The sequence below is a fragment of the Neoarius graeffei genome, chromosome 28, assembly GCF_027579695.1.
Source record: "Neoarius graeffei isolate fNeoGra1 chromosome 28, fNeoGra1.pri, whole genome shotgun sequence".
Lineage (NCBI taxonomy): Eukaryota > Metazoa > Chordata > Actinopteri > Siluriformes > Ariidae > Neoarius > Neoarius graeffei.
In genome coordinates, this window is record NC_083596.1 from 49,472,533 (window position 1) to 49,487,180 (window position 14,648).

Consider the following 14,648-nt stretch of genomic DNA (forward strand, 5'->3'; position numbering starts at 1 on the left):
GCTTATTATACTAGTTCCTTAATTAATTGACAGTTGGTTGTCCTTTCCATCAAAGATTACATAGCTTATATACTTGTTGAACAATGTTACACATAACGTTACGGACACTACACCCGTTACGGACACTACATATTGCAAATATATCTATTAATATAACAACTAAAGACGTATGAATATGTAACTAGAGCCCTACATGAGGCCAACAGGACCAATGCATGTCATAATCACCAAAAATGGTAAAAAAATTCTGCAGCATTCTGTTACAGCAAGACCGTTACAGACACTACAGAAAACAACGGAAATGACACGCAAAATCTTTGGTATGTGAATTTTGCAAACATATGCCCCCAGCAACAAGGTTTTTGTATCAAGTCATATCACATACTACATAAAATGTCTGTATTTAATTTAAAGTGTTTATTAAAATGCATTAAATAAGATTTCTCAGGCCATTTTCAACTTTGCAGTGACAAAGAAAACAAATTAGGTTCAGCACCCCCCACTGACAAAACTATTGTGAAAGATTTCATTTTTATCAGAATTCCGTGATTCAGCTGTCAATTTGTTCCTCAAAAATCTGCTGATTTACTAAAACAGTTAGTGTTTGACAAATTATTGCCAAGTTTAAGCAGCAATGATGCATTCTGGGGTATTAAATCAAATGAACATGCGTTACATGGTGAAAATGTGCAACATGAAGAGTTTGTCTGATAAAAAAAACTGAAACATGGATTCAGTGGTGGTAAATTATGATCTAGCTTTGAAACGTCATACATTGGCAATGATAGTCTACCATTACAACATATGAAATAGTTTAATAAACATAAATCGAAGGCTGTTACATAGTGTTACATGATCTCAAACAAGTAGGTACATCTGATTGTGGCTGACCCGTCAAAGTGTTGTGTCAACCAGGGCAGGAATTTCACGAGGGCCACGAGGGCCATAGGTCTCGTGCCCTCTCAATTTGGCCTTGTGCCCTTGGAAAAAAATATCTGCTGTAAGGCCACAGTGGCCTTGATGCCCTGCGGTTTTGCGGTTTTGTAGTCTGCCTCGTGACTGCCAATAGGCTTTAACATCACCTGCGTCTATTGAGAAAAAAATACATCTTTTGATGACATTCTGGATTCTTATTGGGCAACTCATCAGTGGTGGCTCGGACTCGAGCCTGGCATGAACTGAGACGTTGAATTTTCACAGAAGGAGGGAAGAAGTTGACTGAGGTAAGACTGTGTGATAAATTAACGAACGAATAAGATAGGAATTTCAACATATAGGGCTTAAGTTTGTTACCATTAAATAAGCATTGCTTGTACAGTAGCGTTATGTTGTTACAATGTTGTCCCACTTTTAACGTGCCGAGTACCGACTGTAGCCGGTAACAAATGCTAATTAGCTTGCTGTCAAGTTTTTCCTTTGTCGAGCTTTAAGCGTAAGGTCATGGATGTTACTACTGCTTGTTCCTGCCGTAATATGATACGTGATATGTGCTGTTGTCTGTTCATAGCCACTTTTTTAATCTATACAGTTAGCATTGTTTTGTTACTAGTATTGTATGTTTCTTTTTGCTGTTTAACCAAAGTGTAACTGCTGCCATCTTGACGAGATCACCATCGCAAGAGATTTTATCTCATTGTTTTTGGCGTCATTACAACATTAACATTTATTTTTATTCATTTACCCCCTAGTAATAATTATGCCAAGCAAGGAGCGGAGGGAGAGGTGCCATAAAAAAAACTTTGAAGATGCAGCTAAAAACTGCAAAACAATGGATGCTTTTTTCAAGAGGTGAGTGCACTGTGGCCTGAGGTAAAACATGATAGTTTAAAGGGCTCCTGACAGCAAAATTATGCTCTAAAATAGGTTTCTGTAATAAAACTACAAACACCACTGATCACTTTCACGATAGAACTAACCACCAACAGAACGAAATCAGTAGATTAGTCTTTGTGCGAAGTTGCGTCAATCTGGCAAAGCACTAAGTCACTGTCAGTGGCCGCCATATTTGCCGTGACAACACATGCAGAACGACTGCTCGGCCTTCAAGGCAGCTATGGCCGACGAAACAGAGCGATTTTCTGACCAGTCTTCAGAAACTGAGGCCCTTTTTGAGGTTGACACTGGATATGTCTGATTACATGAAGACGAAGCAGTGGGTGGCATTTTGCCTCATCGTTTTGAACCGTATCTGGACGATTTGCCTGCAGAAGGCGAGATTTCCGACTCGGACACAGACGACGAGGGGCCCAATGCAGAGGACGTCGTGATCCCAGCTGACATCGGGAGGCTCCAAAACACTGAATGGTAATATAATAATAATAGATCTAGTCTTGGGGGGGGGGGGGGGGGGGGGGGGGGCATGCGGACAATATTACCGCATTGATTTCCTTTTAAAAAAATATGCTCTCTTGAAAGTTCATAGTCTTTTAGATTTAGGCCGTTTTCTCACATTTTTATTTGATAAGAATAAAAACTTCTATGAAGTGATGAAATTCAATTGCATGTTAGGCCTATAAGGTCCAGCCAACATGGTATTGCAGCGGAACTGTAGCAGAACTTTGAATCATGAACAAATTCACCTATTGCTATTATTTATTAGTAAATATCTCATTACAAGATGGAGATCTACACCGAAAAATCATCAATCAACAACTAATCAAACAAGTGTCACATGTCTGTCAGAGGCCCACCTGTCATTGGGAGTCCACATGTCCCATGTCTGGTGCACTTTGTTTTGCCTGCTCTTCGCATCTGATGGAATCCTTGGGAAAGGTATACAGACTATACCCAGCTTCCCTGGTGTTTGAGCAAAATCCAGCCACACAACGAGCAGGCATAGAGTAGAGTGGGGTAATACGCCCCCGTGGGGTAATACGCCCCTGGCCTGTTTTACCCAAAATAACCACCAGATGGCGCAAAGTTACATTTCTATTGTTGCTATGGACTGGCTTGACAACGGGGATATACAAATATCCACTGTGGATCGCATATCAGCAACGCAGCGGAGAGAAATCAAATTTCATGGTAAGTGATATAATTTTCAGATATCAGTAAAACTGTATTTAGATAGCTGCTATTTCGTCAGATATCACAGCTGTGTATGTGGTATGAGTAGACAAGTCAGTACGTTAAAAAAAATACATTAGGTATAAAAAGTTGAATCACATTTTGAAAGTAAGACCCTTTTTTGTAAAAGTGTAGTCTGTGGGGTAAAACGCCCCCTTAATGGCAGGGTAAATGGCCCCCAGGGGGCATCATTTCCTTTTATCATAATTACTGTATTTCATACATTTCTGAATAGCAGATACATAGTTTTTAATAACATCTCGCTTACCTGGTTGAGTAAAGCAAGTAATTTGAACTTAATATTAAAAATAATTGAAATAAAAAAAATTGAAATTAAAATGTGAAATATAATAAAATAATGCATCTATTCATTAATTCAGGGATATTTTCTTGTTTCTTTCACATTATAGGCTTAAGTAAACACTTTTGCTATCCAAACAGCTTTTTTTGAGTGAGGGGGCCTATTGCCCCACCTCAGGGGGCCTTTTACCCCACTGGGGGGGTAAAAGGCCCCCTTGGCACAATGTTTGTTTTTGTAAAAAAAAAAAAATTAAGTATTAACTTTAGGCAAACTTTAGGTGGCATTATTGTTCATGTCACTGTTGTCAAAAACTATGATTAAAACTAAACACATGGTTCATTTCAACTTGGAGAAAAACTGAATTTTCCTTAAGGGGGGCTTTTTCCCCCACTCTACTCTATTCACCAAAATAAACGACTCAGACGCAAAAATATTCACTTGCAAAGCACTAGTGAACAACGAGAAGTTGAGAAAATGTCTGTCAGTGGTTCTACATGTGACGTCATATCCGCCTTCTTCCTCGGCCGTGGGTTGGCTCACTATGATATCGATTTATCTGCGTGGCGGGCCATTCAAAACGATGTTTGTTACTATTCTGTCGCGCGATATGTGAAGTAAATATGTCATTTTATTCAACTCAATATGGCTGAAATTAACAATTTAACATATTTTTTGCTGTCAGGAGCCCTTTAAGTTTGTTTAAATTACAAACATGAGTACACGCAATGACTGTCTCATATACTCTTCATATACTCATACTGTTTAAGTAATGCAATAAAACTAATCTTTAAAAGTGGTATTTACTCAAACTGTTTGCATAGAATGAACTTTGGGGTTAACAGTGTAATAGTGTTGCAGTGTTCTGCAAATTTGCAATTTAATATTTCAGATCTTGAGACATGAAAGTGATATTTTAAAAAATAAAAGGTCAGAAATGTTTTCTTTGTCGTCTATTTAGTTCATTTTATTTCCTCGATAATTTTCCTTGATTGAGAAATCGGTCTGGGCTCTTATGAGTTAATCAGTAACCTGCATGCTAGTATATGTTCCATTTACAGTCAAACATTTTGATGAACTCCAGGCTCAATTTTGATTTATCAAAAATCTGCGTAGTAGTACAGTCTGAAAATGCTCTTGCACATTCTGTGTCAATTGAACAAAAATTATGGGAGGATATAGGTTTAATAAGTTTTACAATTTTTGAAGTGAGTGATGGATCGATAAGTTTAGATGTGTTCAATATTTTCTTATCTTCTCGACATAATAGTGTAGGAGATGTTTCTTTACCTGCTTGATAGTTTCGACTGAGACTCCAATCTTCCTCAGAAGAGTCATTAGTCCTTAAATTAAATTCATTATAGACGTGAACTTAAAATCATTGTTTTATTTTATGGCCTTGGTGCCCTGGCTTTTGGCCTTCGTGCCCTCAAAAAATTGACAGCACAAAAGGCCAAGTGGCCTTGCCCCTAAAATGACGAAATTCCAGGCCAGGTGTCAACACTGTAGAAAGAAGTTAACACTAACAAGGACAAAGGTTCTCACCTGACAGCGGTTCCCTGCGTTTGATGGGCGTCTCTTCCTCTGGGCTCTCCCGCTCAGCCTCCTGGGAGTCCCGGCTGGTGAACGAGTCTCCACGAAGTTTGCCCAGGCTGCGCAGGAATGAAGGTTGACGGTCAGGGTCCTCATCATCATCATCGTTCACCTCCCCCTCGGGGAGACTCTCCCTCCGCTCGCTCTTCTTCCTCCGGCCCGCCAGCCTGCACAGAGGGAACAGATGAAGAGAATACCACAGTATAACAAGTATCGCATGTGCAGGACATTGTCAGACATCACATTATCTTTGTACGGGATCCAACGGATTTTCCAATTGGATGACGTTAAATGTAACAGAACATTCCAGTGCAAGGGTTCAGCTTGCTGTGTTAAACTACCTCTGTAACAGTTTAAGAGTGGAAATTTTTGGCAAAAGGTCAGACTTACACAATGTTCCCCTTTCCTCCAAATGTAGTCGAGGAGCCAAGGCATATCTGGCATCCGAGTATGTTTCTTTGGTTACGTACTACTGCGATGAGTAATGGAAGTCTGTCTCACTCAAAACCTTTTATTTTTGCCTCAAACCACATTAATTTCTTCACCATGTAGTTAAACACTGCAACATTCTCAAGACTGGGTCTGATCTTGGATACCTTGGAATTTGTTATCACCGTGTGGTACTGTACAGCGCCTGCACCGTGTCCTGCTGCAAGACTCTGCAGCGCATCGTGAGAGCAGCCGAGAGGATCATTGGTGTCTCTCTCCCTTCTCTAATGGATATTTATAACTCCCGCCTCACCCGCAAAGCCATCAGGATTGCAGGTGACCCCACCCACCCATCTCACAACCTCTTCAGTCTGCTGCCGTCGGGGAGGAGACTGCGGAGTCTCCGGGCCAAAACCAGCAGGCTCAAGAACAGTTTCTTTCACCAGGCGGTCAGGAGGCTCAACTCCCTCCCTGTTCTGTCCCTCCTCCTCCCTCTGCCCCCTGCCACAGATTCTGCTCGCACTCCCCCCCGCCCCCCCTTCAGCATCTGACATGTCATCCTCACAGTTCCCCCCCAAACACACACACACACACACACACACACACACACACACACACACACACACACACACACACACACACATCTCATCGTTCATTAACACACTGAACTCAGGGACCGCACATCTCACTTTACCTCGCTCATTTGCACTATTCCGCACTACCTCAACTTAACAGCTGCTAGTTTGTTTATACTGCTTATTTCATGTTTACCTGCTATACCTCAAGTGCCCTTGACTGTTTGTTTATTTGCACCAATTTATGTGTGTGTGTGTGTGTGTGTGTGTGTGTGTGTGTGTGTGTGTGTGTGTGTGTGTATATATGAGTGTTTAGTCTATGTCTTGTTCTTATCTAGAGTGTTTATACTGTTTATATTGTTTGTTTGTTTTTTCAATTATTCTATTTTTATTTATTGCATTGCCTGTTTGCACCGTGGGTCAGAGAGGACTGAAATTTCATCTGTGCTGTATGTCGAGCATGTATAGCATATTTGACAATAAAGTTGACTTGACTTGACTTATTGTTCCACACTGCGACTCTCCTGTCCCTTTTAGAAGGCATGATCATATAATTTCACTTGGAACTTTCAACTTAAAGGTGCAGTTTGTCATTTTTGCATGGGATCTTGACCTGTAACAATCATATCATTTCAAAGAGACCTTAGAAAAATAATGATGTGCAACATTACCGCATTTTAAATCTGACCTTTTTTTTTTTTAATTCTTATTGTTTAAGCTTCTGTTTAAAATTTTCAGGCCCAGAAATGAGCTTGGCTACCTTAAGGAAAACAGCTGCTGGATGCTTCCTTGTTTTCTGTAATAGTCAGCTCATGAGGGGTATACAGTTTAAACAGTCGGGTGGGGCCAGTTGAAGACAATGAGAAAACTTGTCAGTGTTTTTATTGTAACTGCAATTCACCTTGTAGTCAGCAAAGGGCACTGAACATGACAAACTGCTGCTTTAATTTTGTAAAATGTGCTATTTTTGAAAATCCTATGAGGTTGATTTACGTACATTTACTGTACTTCCGCTTGATTTAACACATTTGTTAGTTAGGTTGAAGAAAGAACAGTGTAAAGTGTTATCAAACCTGTTTTTAAACAAAGAGGAAGGAGAATTGAAAAAGTAAAAATTGACCTCTCATTACATCAGCACTCCCAAACACAGCCCTCTCTCAATTTACACACATCTATCATGCAGCAGGATTTTTTTTCTTTTTTCCTTTTTTTTTTTAAATTTCATCTGGTCTTTCCAGGAGTGTTTCCCAAGGCGTGTGTTCTTTAGCCAGTTTCCTGAATAACTCCATAAGAATTAATTAAGCAGCGGTAAGGGTGAACGGACATGACCTGAACGTTTCATTGTGTCCCTCCTGCAAAATAGTTTTTTGTGTATTATAAATAAACAAACGGATGTGTGTTTGTGTGTTTATGATAGCAGAGAGACACAGCCCATTGCACCAGGGGAAACAATGTACCTGGTATTAATAGAGCCAATCTTTCCACACAGTGCTACCACACACACACACACACACTCACACACACACACACAATCAGCGCTAAACAAGCTAATTATAAACAGCTATGTTACTTACAGTATGCGGTGCTAATGAGGGCTCCATTTTAAGACATGGTATGGCGAAAAATGAAACATTCACAACATTCCAACTTATCAAAATGGTGGTTGATCAGCCATGATCTTTATGGTGTCTGAAGTTTGCTTCTTTAGTTTTCCGCTAAAATACAAATCTAACAATGTAACGACAGTCACTCAAAATCGTTTCTGTTAAATACACACGGACATCGTCTTGTCCTCGCTGATGTGATCTTGTTTTTAATGCAATGATTCACTGACCTCAGCAAGGTCATGATCTCCTCAGATGGTCTCCTGTGATTCTTCTTCTTCTTCTCCTTCCCGGTAGTGGGTGTGGCTGGCAGGGTGTTGCTCCATACATTTCGTCCAGTCATGCGCAGCCCTTTGCTCAGTTTCCCCAATGTCTTCAGCGGTGATGAGCCACATATGCGCTCCAGGGTCCCTCTCAGAGGAGAGCTGCCCTTTGACCTGTCTGTGACCTTCAGCCCTCCATGGAGCTCCGCGTTCACCTCATTCTCCAGTGCCTCGCCATCCCGCGATGACCTTGTCAGGCCCCGCCCTCTCTCCCATACCCCACCTTCTTCCTCATTCCAACCCACATCTAGGTCCACGTCTTCGAACGGGTTGAGGCTGGATGGTGGAAGGATGAGCTCACCGTTGCCATGGTTACTCTGTAGCATTGTTTCACTGTTGTCATGGTTATTCTTAAGCATCACGTCACTATTGTTGAGGTTACTCCTGGACCTCCCAGGGAGCTTCTTCAGAATGGGCATGGTGGCTCTGGAAGGGATCAGTGCTGGGAAACAAAATTGCCGTGGGATTGTCCTGTCAACAAACAGAACAATCACAGAATTAAACAATTTAGCATTTACGTCAAATACAGCCTTTGATACCGAACCACAGGACAAGTGTTTTTGATTGAAAATTGGAACACAAACACTTTTGAGACTATTCAAGTGGTTAAAGCCAGGACAACAAGAGTGTATTTCTAGGCACTTTTAATAGATACAGATTCCCAGCGTTTAAGCTAGCTAACAACTCTGATAGCACATAGCTACACAGTTAAAGACCCAGTGACAGTGGAAAGAGTGGTACCAAATTATCCGAAACATCAACATTTACCTCAGAAATATTGGTTATTTACTAATATACAGCTCTGTTCTAGGGCGGCACGGTGGTGTAGTGGTTAGCGCTGTGGCCTCACAGCAAGAAGGTCCGGGTTCAAGCCCTGTGGCCGGCGAGGGCCTTTCTGTGTGGAGTTTGCATGTTCTCCCCGTGTCCGCGTGGGTTTCCTCCAGGTGCTCCGGTTTCCCCCACAGTCCAAAGACATGCAGGTTAGGTTAACTGGTGACTCTAAATTGACCGTAGGTGTGAATGTGAGTGTGAATGGTTGTCTGTGTCTATGTGTCAGCCCTGTGATGACCTGGCGACTTGTCCAGGGTGTACCCCGCCTTTCGCCCGTAGTCAGCTGGGATAGGCTCCAGCTTGCCTGCGACCCTGTAGAAGGATAAAGTGGCTCGAGATAATGAGATGAGATGAGATGAGATGAGATGAGATGAGATGAGCTCTGTTCTAGTGCTACTACTACTCCAGTGACACCAGGTACATTTAGCATTAACTGCTAACTACAATCCACAGCCACTAACACTTCATCACAGCTGTGTACTTGAAGCGATCATAAAAATGTTTGATTTCAGATTAAAGTCACAACCAGCATGTGGCATTCATGTCGACTCTTCTAGTAAACTCAGTGAAAACATCTCATCTCATCTCATTATCTCTAGCTGCTTTATCCTTCTACAGGGTCGCAGGCAAGCTGGAGCCTATCCCAGCTGACTATGGGCGAAAGGCGGGGTTCACCCTGGACAAGTCGCCAGGTCATCACAGGGCTGACACATAGACACAGACAACCATTCACACTCACACCTACGGTCAATTTAGAGTCACCAGTTAACCTAACCTGCATGTCTTTGGACTGTGGGGAAAACCGGAGCACCCGGAGGAAACCCACGCGGACACGGGGAGAACATGCAAACTCCACACAGAAAGGCCCTCGCCGGCCCCAGGGCTCGAACCCAGGACCTTCTTGCTGTGAGGCAACAGCGCTAACCACTACACCACCGTGCCGCCCTCAGTGAAAACATGACCATGTCTAAATGTAGCATGATATCAGAACTAGCTGTTGTTAATTTATTGTTTGAGTGTTTACTTGAACAAGTGATATATTAGAAAGAGAGAACAAGACTTGGTAAGAATAAGCAACCGTGTGTGTGTTTGCTTTGTTTGGCATGAGCGCTAGTGTTTGTTGAATTTGTGCCGTGTTTTCACTCCAAGGTCTGGAGGTGTATCCTCTTCCAATATTTTTATCTCGAATAGGAAACCTGATTCATAAATATTGTACGCCTGAGAGGAAAGTGCTGTTTATTTTTCTCGTAATATGTATGTTTTAAAGACAGTTTTATATAAACAACAAATGGGAAAAACTGTTTTGTTTGGCCTGGCTGCTGTGCCGGTTCTTCAGGTCAACCGATAAAGCCGAACAATTACAGAGGAGAACTTGTAAAGTGAGGTAATATGGACATATGAAATTCTGTTAGCATTGTGCTAACAGTGCAGATACTAAAGACAAAGATTCCTTCATGATACCCTGCTTGCTTTCAAAAATACTGTGTAAATAAATAAGCTAGCAAAGCTTTAGGAGATGTTTTGGCATACGTTAGTGAAGCAGAAATAGCATGCGAGCTACGGTAAGAGTGCCATAAAATGAGATAATAATCATGAAAATAGTGAATGATATTTGAACATAAAGTGAATAAAATGTTACATTTGCATTACCTTTGATCATTAATTCATTTCTTGCATTAACAGGCTGACTAGCATGCTATTTGTGTTTGAGGATATTTTTATATTTTCCTCAGAAAGTTTCTGCGGAAAAGTCTTTCTAGTTAAGTAAAAATAAGGATTTTTAGTATCATTCATTTTAACCCAGAATCCTGCCTGAAAATTTGGCCACTGTCCAAGGAGCTAAACGTAACTAACTAGCTAGATAGCTTGCTAGTTCACTGTTATAAAGCAAATCCATCCATCCATTATCCGTAACTGCTTATCCTGTGCAGGGTCGCAGGCAAGCTGGAGCCTATCCCAGCTGACGATGGGCGAGAAGCTGGGTACACCCTGGACAAGTCGCCAGATCATCGCAGGGCCGACACATAGAGACAAACAACCATTCACACTCACATTCACACCTATGGTCAATTTAGAGTCACCAATTAGCCTAACCTGCATGTCTTTGGACTGTGGGGGAAACCGGAGCACCCGGAGGAAACCCACACAGATACGGGGAGAACATGCAAACTCCGCACAGAAAGGCCCTCGTTGGGCTCGAACCCAGAACCTTCTTGCTGTGAGGTGACAGTGCAAACCACTACACCACCGTACCACTCTATAAAGCAAAGTTCTTGGTTTATTTTGGTTTGAAGATTTTTTTTCCTTTTCAGATTTGTTCTTTTCAGGGAAAACCTTCCGAGCTACACATTAAAGTGACCAAAAATCATCATTTTAAACCACCATCCTCCCTGAAAATGTGACCACTGAATGCTAAGCATAACGCTTGTTAGTTAGCTGCTATCACTCAAAATAAACTAATAACTAAAGTATAAAGAGATCAGGTGTAAACTGGGCGAAGTTTATAAGGAGACCATCATGGTCAGTACAGATGATGGTGAGATCAAGAAATAAAATTAATAAATTAAAAAAATTAACCAAAATGATGGACAATGCTAATATTACGCTTATACATGAACTCCATCCAGTCCCTAGAGAACTCCATTCAGTCCCTAAAAACATCTATGATGTACGTGCATGTGTGTCAGGACATCTGTGAAACTTACACATGCTGTACAAATACTATATTACCAACACACACACACACACACACACACACACACACACACGTGTTCATACACACCTGCTCCTGCAGGAAAGGCTCGCCCTAGCAGGCAAAGAGTGTGTCAGCAAGTCAGCATGTGGATCTTCATACATTTGTCAACACTTATACTCTCTCTCTCTCTCTCTCTCTCTCACACACACACACACACACACACACACACTCTATCATACTTCTATCATTGTGGGGACTCAGTGACATCATTCATTCCCAAGCCCCTTACCCTAATCTTAACCATCTCAACTAAATGTCTAACCCCATCCCTTACCCTAACCTAGACTTCATTCTAACCTGAACCCTAAAACTAAGTCTTAACCCTCAAACTTCCCTTTGAAGAAGTGAGGACCAGCCAAAATGTCCTCACTTTCCAAAAATGTCTTAACTCTGTTGGCAAGAAAATGCATTCAGGTCTTTAATATGTAGCAAGTACAAGTACACACACACACACACACACACACACACACACACACACACACACACACATTTTTCTTACTATCCTTATGAGGACCTTCCATTTGCATGATAGCTGATTAAAGCTATACTGCACCTAAATCTACCACTTAATCTCATTATCTTTTCAGCTGTTTTTCATAAAAGTTGCAATTTTTGTTTAAAAACAGAATAAAACAAAAAAAGTTTTTCCTTGAAAGAACCAGCTAATGTCCCCACAAGGTTGAAACTGTCAGATATTCCTATCTTTCTGGGGACTTTGGTCCTTACAAAGATATAAAAACAAGCCCCCCACACCCACTCACCCACCCACACACACACACACACACACACACACACACAGGGAGCAGTGTGTGTCTGGTGACACTGACTGTTTTATGGTGCGTGGCTCACAGAGTGTGTGTTCGTAAATACAGGGACTTTAGGAAGCACAGCGGGTCGGGACACATACAAAGTCATAAATACAGAGGTTATATAACCAACACAACTTTACATAAAAGGAGCGTGAGGATGGACAAAACCTCACGTTAGCACACACACGTTTACCGATGAAGCGGGTGTGTGAGAACGACAAGAGAAAAACAACAACCAACCAAACAGACAAACAAACAAAACAAAAGGTCATGACCCAAAGTTATATCCAATCATATTCCTGATAAATTCTCATTGTTGCTGATATTTTCAATCCTGAAAAGCAATCTGCACATTATTGTGCAAAAGTTTGTGCACCCAAGCCAAATCTTAACTGTATACTGTCGTATAAATTTATTTACTGTCATAATATTACACATGAATAAAGTAGTTTTGTGTGGGGGGTGTTCTTATTTTTACACAGATCCAGGATTAGCAACGTCGATCTAAATCTAACTGTTATAAAGAACAGTAGCACTGACCTCCTGGAAGTTTTCTTCAAATGAGCAAAAACGATTTAATTGGCGAATTATATTTGCAGAAATTGTAGCAACAGATAAATTTCATCTAAATCCAACTTTAACAAATTGAATTATTAGCTTCCGCAGAAACCTGGTGCTGATCTACTTCAGGAACGTTCTGTTGCTTTTGTAAGTCGAAGTGGTTTCTGTTTATCTGTTTATCTAGAACAAGGTGTTGGGTGAAATTCATTCAAATACATTTGAGAATTTTAGGTCAGTGTGTGATTCTGCTCTCGTTTGTTTGTTTGCAAAATGTAATGACTCTCTTACAGATTAGCGAATAATTCAAACAAAGTTTTCTTCAGACTAAGACGATATATTTGAGATGGAATCTTTATTAAAAGTGTAACTGAGGCAAAGACAAGACTTCAAGTGCTTCATTAACACTGAACGATTAATTACCGAACCTGAAGCTTATCAGAGAAATAAATGCTACAATAAAACACATTTAGTGAAATGCTATGAAGCAAAAGTTTACACACCTGCATGGAAGTTAAACGTTTTCCATCACTGCAGTTTTAAACAACTGTGTTTTTTTTAAAAAAGAAAGGTTCAATACTTTCATCAGTCTGAGTAATTTTTAATTCATAAATGACATCACTTATTCATCACACACACATACAGACAGTCTTACCTTCAGCTCCAGTGGAAAGGCACTTCACTACTGTGCCATTCCCTTGTATGAGGGTCCACAGAAGCAGCAAAGGGGTGTGTGTGTGTGTGTGTGTGTGTTCTTCAGAGATGCCAGACAGGTCTGATGGAATGTCGGCCACCGGTACTTCGTTTGCTCCCAGATGCTGATGTGTTATCCTGAGGAAACAGAGGCGCCCTCCCTAAACAAACACACACATACAGAATACACACACAGCCTCGGCTGCGTGAACAGTCCCGGTCTGAACTTCATGTCCAATTCAGAACTTTTGTCCAGTTTTCTTTCTGTCAATCATTTCATATTGTTCCATTACCACTGAATTCTGGATTCCGATCGGTCCGAAGGTTCATTTTCTCGAACAGCGGCTTTGTGCTCATTCGAACACGTTATCATTTCACATGGAACGATGTACACTTCTGTGGAATGTAGGAATCTCTACATCATCTACGGCTAATAAAAAATAAACAGATTTTTTTGTTGTTGTTTCCTGGGTTGTTATTTAACAAAGACAACATACACTCACCGTCCACTTAAATAGAAACTTGTTCTTGATTCTAAGATCCCTGTTCTTGGCTGCAGGAGTGGAACCCGATGTGTTCTTCTGTTTTCTGTTGCATGCTGAGATGCTTTTCTGCTCACCACGGTTGTAAAGAGTGATTATATGAGTTGCTATATCCTTCCTGGCAAAAAAGCTTGAACCACCTCAAATCTGTCCATTTTCTAATCTCTGAGCTCTCTTATCAACAAGCTGTTTGTTTCTCACTCACTCACTCACTCACTCAATGATTGTTTTTTGTTTTCTGTACCATTCTGTGTAAACGTTGTGTGTGGAAAACCCAGGTGGAGATCAGCAATTTCTAGAAATACTCAAACCAGCATTCCATCTGGCTCAAACCAACACCCATGCCACAGTGAAAGAAAGAAAGTCACACTTAATTTCGAGATTGCAATTTTTCCCATTCTGACGTTTGAACATTGTGAACATGAACTGAAGCTCTTGATTTGTATCTGTATGATTTGATGCATCAAATGATTGATTAGAGAACTGCATCAAACAAAACAGCAGGTGGATGTATGAGTGTTCCAAATAAATTGGCCAGTGAGTGTAGAATTGTAGATATGATGAGATTTTCT

At 40.9% G+C, this 14,648-nt stretch overlaps 1 protein-coding gene across 2 annotated transcripts in view; it reads right to left on the minus strand.

The window, feature by feature from the left end:
• Positions 1 to 13,604, minus strand: part of exoc3l2a (exocyst complex component 3-like 2a) — a 30,991-nt gene extending 17,387 nt beyond the window's left edge. The window contains exons 1-3 of one of the 2 annotated variants that reach the window (XM_060912254.1): positions 13,497 to 13,604; positions 7,796 to 8,359; positions 4,910 to 5,124 (exon numbers count right to left, since the gene is read on the minus strand). In XM_060912254.1, coding sequence (XP_060768237.1) covers positions 4,910 to 5,124; positions 7,796 to 8,307 — 727 coding nt within the window. In that variant the 5' untranslated portion in view covers positions 8,308 to 8,359; positions 13,497 to 13,604. Of the gene's footprint in view, positions 1 to 4,909; positions 5,125 to 7,795; positions 8,360 to 13,344; positions 13,368 to 13,496 lie in introns of those variants that run through there. The other variant, XM_060912255.1, reaches the window with a different exon arrangement.
• Between the last annotated feature and the right edge of the window lie 1,044 nt (positions 13,605 to 14,648).